This window comes from Trypanosoma grayi (genome assembly GCF_000691245.1).
Source record: "Trypanosoma grayi strain ANR4 Tgr_1009_V1, whole genome shotgun sequence".
NCBI lineage: Eukaryota > Euglenozoa > Kinetoplastea > Trypanosomatida > Trypanosomatidae > Trypanosoma > Trypanosoma grayi.
Window position 1 is genome coordinate 1 of NW_008826628.1, and position 5,957 is coordinate 5,957.

The 5,957-nt window shown below is 55.3% G+C and overlaps 2 protein-coding genes across 2 annotated transcripts; both read left to right on the top strand.

Moving 5' to 3' along the window:
* Positions 1 to 453: 453 nt before the first annotated feature.
* On the top strand, positions 454 to 1,719 carry DQ04_10091000 (cytidine triphosphate synthase; the record flags this gene model as incomplete). Its single annotated transcript, XM_009316146.1, has 1 exon — positions 454 to 1,719. The coding sequence occupies one exon, from the start codon at positions 454 to 456 to the stop codon at positions 1,717 to 1,719; it is 1,266 nt and encodes a 421-aa protein (XP_009314421.1).
* Positions 1,720 to 2,005: 286 nt separating this feature from the next.
* Positions 2,006 to 5,743, top strand: DQ04_10091010 (hypothetical protein; the record flags this gene model as incomplete). Its single annotated transcript, XM_009316147.1, has 1 exon — positions 2,006 to 5,743. The coding sequence occupies one exon, from the start codon at positions 2,006 to 2,008 to the stop codon at positions 5,741 to 5,743; it is 3,738 nt and encodes a 1,245-aa protein (XP_009314422.1).
* Between the last annotated feature and the right edge of the window lie 214 nt (positions 5,744 to 5,957).

Genomic DNA, 5,957 nt, shown 5'->3' on the forward strand with positions numbered 1-5,957 from the left:
GGGGGGGGGAGGGGGAGTTGGGGCGAATGGACGAAGTGACTAGGAGCACAATTAAATGCACATAACAAAGAAAACGTGGATAGCCATTGGTGAGGCCCGATTCTGCTGTGTCCAAATAGATACAAGACTACAACATGCCCACACTGATGATTCGGGCTTCTCCAAATATAAGAAATGAAAGAGGCCCAGTATCTTTCGACGATAAAGGTCCAAAAACTGAAGCGAGGTGTGGAGTGTGGAACGAGAGGAAGACAGGGATTGGCGCGGTACAAAAAAAAAACGATGATTTACTGAATTATGTGTCTTCTTTTTTTCTGGCTCTCCTCTCTGGGTCTTTTGTTTTTGTTTTTGCATCGCAGGGAAGGGTGTCTGCATTCCCTTCCGCCTACACACATACACAATACGCAGTGTAACGATCCTCACACAGCCTTTGACGACGGCTTCGGCGTGAGAATGGGTGGGCCTCCACATGCCAGTGGCGTTCTCGTGGCGGACGGGGCAATGGGAACAGTGCTGGAAAGCTGGGGAGTAGAGTTCGAGAGGGCAGGGCCTATGTGGTCATCCTCTGTTCTTTTATCAGATGAGGCTTTGGTGCAGCGTGTTCATCAGGCGTACGTCGATGCCGGGTGTGATGTGTTGCTGACGTGCACGTACCAAATGTATGGAGAGGGCTGCGCGGCATCGGAAGTCAGTATGACGGAACTGGTGGATCGAGCCGTCCGCACGGCACGCCGCACCATGCCGGCTCGAAAAGAAGCAATACCAACAACAAAGGCACCAGTGGAAGCAGCAACACTGAAAGCCGGCAGGATGATTGACGCTGTTGGTGTATTTTCCCCCGCGATTTCCTCCGCGGGAGGGGACGCGACAGAGAGGACTATTTTGCTCGCTGGAAGCCTCGGGCCCTACGGTTGTTCACTTCCTAATGGTCAAGAGTACCGGGGCGACTACGATGTGGACGACTCGCTCATCGAGGCGTTCCACGGCGGGCGTCTGGAAGCATTCACAGAGCAGTTGGGAGAAGAGACACATCTTAAGGTGGATTTCTTGTTGTTTGAGACATTTCCACGCCTAGACGAGGCTCTTGGGATTATTGCGTGGATGCAGCGGCGTGTGTCCTTTCGTGCTGTGCCAGTGTGCTTCAGCTTTGTCGCAGCAGCAATAAAGTCATTCTTCCCAGAGGATGGTGATAATAGTGCATTGGAGGAGTGGTGGAGGAGTGCCACGGCGTCCGCTCATCTTCCAGACGGTAACACGTTTGAGTCTGTTCTCTATGCCCTGCAGAAGTGTCACCCGTTCCCTTTGGCAGGTATCGGCTGCAACTGCGCTGGGCCTCTGGAGGTAGGACTCGTGGCGAGCGCCATGCTCAACCGAAAGAGGTGCACCGAGAAGGAGCCGGCTCTCGCACTGCTGCTTTCACCCAACTCGGGCGAGACATACAAAGACGGGCAGTGGTATCATACGCCCCAGGCATTGCGAACTGCGGACACGAAGGGAAGCAGCAGCAGCAGCAGCAGCACTAGGAGCAGTTCACTGTTAGAGCTGCAGAGAAAATTGGCACAGGGTGGTGGGGACGTGTGTACATGCGTGCAATTTATCATGCAGCTGCTGCAACAACGGCCTGCGGCGAATGACTGGCTGTTCAAAGTGGTTGTTTTTGGAACGTGTTATCGCTCAACACCAGAGGACACTGCGGCATTGAAAGCGATGTGTTGTTGATGTTGCTCTCGTGTTGTGCGCTGGTGTGAGCCGCCCTATTCAAATGAGTTATTTTCTCTGTTGCATTCGTGTTGCTTCTGTCGCGGGTGCCAAATAGGCGTTTGATACGGAAGTATGACTGGTGCGGGCTCAAGTCATTTGACACGTTGACACTTCGGTTGGCGATTCGCTCGCTTGTGGCCGACATACATTTTTTATTCCTTGCATTTTCATCTGCAGAGCACAAAGTCACATAAGCACGGATACTTCTTTGCTGGCTTTCTTTTAAGGAGTCGGGGCTAAAGGTATGCTGCAGTTCTTTGAGCAAATAAAGGAAGCGTGCCAGCAACACCGTGAGCGCCATGCTCGCGGTGAGCAGTCGAACACAGGCGAAGAGGCACTGTCACTCAAACTGCTGCTGCGCCGTCTGCGTGCTGATGTGCGGCATACACGTACAGCGGCATCCCCGGCCAGCGCCCTGCACGGTGACGCGCCACTGCCGGAACAGCCGCAGCCGCTGCTGTACCCAACACCAGACGGCGCTCTCCGATCCATATCTGCACGGCACAAGCGCACGCCGGTAATCGCGTCACTCACTGGCGAATCCACCGCCGCCACACCATCATCAGCACCAGACGGTCTACAGGAGGGGCAGCGAGACTCGACGTCACCTGACGCAAGGACTCCGGCTCCACCAGCAGCAAGAGCAGCCGAAGAGGCAGTAACATCGGACGCGGTGCTGTTCAGTCGCGGTGCGCGCAACACGGCGGCAGCGTCTCGGCAGCAGACATCATCTTCCGCTGCTGTTGATGAAGGGCTGATGGAGATGCTGATCAGCATCAGCACTTCCACTACAATTGATGGAGAACGGGAGGAGGGCATTTTCACGCTGGGGGAACGCGTCGAGGCACTCTACACCCTTGTCTACATGACGTGCTACCCTGGAAACGGCTGGAGGAGCGAATTCGAGCGGCTCGAGGCCGAAGGTGGCTGCGGCTGCCGGGAGTCTCTAATATGCAAGATTGACCTGCTGCAGTTGGCCGCTACCGCATGCAACATGTTGAAGTGCGTGATGGAACAACTGATGGGGCGCGTGGGGAGTGGTACTTTCAGCGACAGCAGGGCAGCTGCAGAGGAGGAGGAAGAGGACGATGCGAAGTGGAAGAAGGATCACGATGATGATGATGATGATGATGATGGTGATGAACAACGGCAACTGTTACAGTCCCTTGTAGACATAGCCAATACAATGACGATTCTGCTTGGCTGCAGGAATCCACGCCACTGGCAGAGTGAAGAGATTACACATGAGGCAGTGGAACCGCACGTTGATGCATCACAAGTTGCAGCTTCCTTCTTTCCGATGTCTCTAGAGCCTGAGCGTGGCTGCTGCCTTTGCTGCAGTGCCGGTCCGTTGACGTACCAGTTCATGATGACGGCGCTCACAGAGAATGGCCTTTGGCAGTACATGTGGCGCTTTGTCGCCCTCCCTTTTCTGTCGCGGTCCGAGCACAATGCAGAAAATAAGGAAACACCTAAAATGAGGGAAACGAGTGACGACGCCTACGGATATAATGGGACCGCACGCACCTTTGGTGTGCGGTTGATGCTCAAAATGATGGTCCTGCTGTTGCTACGAAGTGCGTCTGCGGGGGATCAAGACCTCTCCAGCATTTTGTGCTCTCCCTCCTCGGAGGAAGAAGAAGAATTGGGAAGGAGCTGCTGTCGTGCATTTGCGCCACTCCGTACCGACAACAATGACCCTCAGCTCTCCTCAATGGAGAGGCGTCTCTTGTTCACTCTGCGGCAGCTCTCCCGCTTCTTGGTCTTTAGACACGTCTCCTGCTACGCGGCAAATACGATGCACGTTCTACTCACACGGCTGTTGGTGTCGCCAGCTCTAGCAAACGTCAATGTGCAGCTTCTCTTGGAGTCCCTCTTCTTCGCAGGAGAGTCTCCACTGTTGCCGCCCCCAGCCCACCCTAACGACAACGCCAACGCCGCCTATCTGTGGGCACCCCCATCAAAGGCGACGGTCTCTCTCGTCCTCAGCCGGGTGCTTCACGCGCTGTCGTTTCACATCGCGCTGCACCGAAACGAGTCGTCTGGACAGGTACCGAAGAGGCACATCAACCGCAACACGGCCACCGCTACAACCAACACAAGTTGTGATCTGGTCGTTCCAGGGGCGCTACTGACTGTGTTGCTCTTGTTGGAGCAACAACAACAACAACAACAACCGAAGCGACGGTGGCCGCTCGAATCAATGATGGCTCATCACGCAGCGTACAAGAAATGTGAAGAGTCGGCGTGGCTACAGGCGGCGCTCTCTGCTGGACTGAGTCGCACGCATCAGGTGGCCCTTCTACTGTATGCCGCTGCTGCGCATGACGCCGCCACAAGAACGACAACAGCAGCACCGCAACCGCCAACTTCACCCCCGTTGTTAACCCTTCGTCTTGAGGGCCCGCATGTGACGGCCTTCTCGCAGTTGGTGCGCCCCAACCCACCCACACCGTCGGCACTGCAGCGTAAGAATGTGGATGCGGAAATGTGGGCCGAATCGCTCAGAATTCTTGTGCACAGCACTGCCGCCATCGGTGCCTCCTCCGCAGCCGCCCGCCGCAAAAAGTCACAGACGAGTTTGACGTGCACGCTGACATGCCCGCTACGGCCAATAAGTGTAGAGGGGTGCCACGGCGTATGCAGAAGTGGTAAGACACACCAATGGGCTGCCACGGGGAAGGAGCACTCACGTGGTCAATTTCTGCAAGTGTACGTCAAGGTGCCAAGCTCGGAGAAGACTGCGATTGAAGGAGGAGGAGGAGGAGGAGGAGGCCGCAGCAACGGTGCTGTCAAGGCAGCGGGGGTGGCAGGAGCGAATCTTGTGTCGAATAGCTTTTTGACACCGATGGTATTCGGCAACGGCCCTGTCGCCTGCAATGATCGCATGCGTGCTGGTAGCTGTAGAGATCGGAGTGGCAGCAACAACACCATGCCGACAACACCATCTTCGCCACTGCGGAAAATGGGGTGCAGAGTGGACACCTTCTTTGCGAATCGTGAAATGACGGAGTATGCTCGGGTGGCTGACAACGTGCCGTGCACCTCATTGCTGCGGCGGGAAACGATGGAGTACAGTGCTGTTGTTGAGATGATTATTTTGACAACGTCGCGCGACGAGGAAGAAGAGACAGAGCCTCTCTGCGCCGCAATTCTCGCGTGCTGCACGACGCACGGTGACAAACTCCACCTCTGGTCCCAGCCGCCACGAAAATCGTCTGCAGCCGGAGGACAGGAGGAGCAAGCAAAATCACCAGAGAGGATTCAGTCACAGCTGGGGGCAGCAGTCGCAGCAGCAAGGCGGAAACAGTCTTCGTGTTCCCTCAATCCAAAGTCGGGTGCGATTGCCCTTTGCAGTGTGTCACGTCATGATGGTGATGTGGAAGGCGATACTACGACAGGGGTGACTGCAACGGCAGTGGTTCCCTCCCCGCTAGATGTGACGTCTCCAAATAACCCCCCTGCATATGGCCGAACCGTGCCGCCTGGAGGAGCGAGTCCATCGCATGCTTCAAACGCTAATGAACCCGTGATCCGTGTGGAGCATCAAAGGAATAGTGACGATGACAGTGATGACTTCGCCGAAATTAACGCATACGTGGCCAATTTGAAGCCGACGCCTATTGTGGATACCATCTTGGTGCGGAAGGATCAGGAGATCGCACTGCTCCAGCAGCAGCTGGAGCATGCACAAGCACAGGAATCGTTTCTTGAACAAAGGCTACATGAAGCCTTGGCACAGCGCGAGGAGCTCCTTGGGTTGCTGGAAGATCGGCGTGTGGAGTTGGAGCTGTGCCACAGCGACATCATTGCGCCGCTGCGGCGGGAGGTGACGCTCCTGCGCCAGTCGCTGACGCTGCGGAACCGAGAGGCAGGCATGGCCATCTCGCTCTGCCGTAAGTTGCGCAGCGAGAATATCGTACTTGCAGAGAGCATCCACACCATCCGGTGCGAGATGGTGTGTGTGATGAAAGAAGCATGATCGCAGGCCTAATGGTCTGTGAGGACTCACGCTTCTTCCATTGCTGCCTCTTGGATACATTATTCTTAGTTCTGTGCCCCATAAATCCTGTGCCCTTGTGGGCATTTATAGGTTTATGTGTGCCCGCGTGATGGGCTGGTCTCGTTATCGAAAGGTCTGCTGTCATTGGGCAGTGTCCAATACTTGTTTATCTATTTATCGATATATATATATA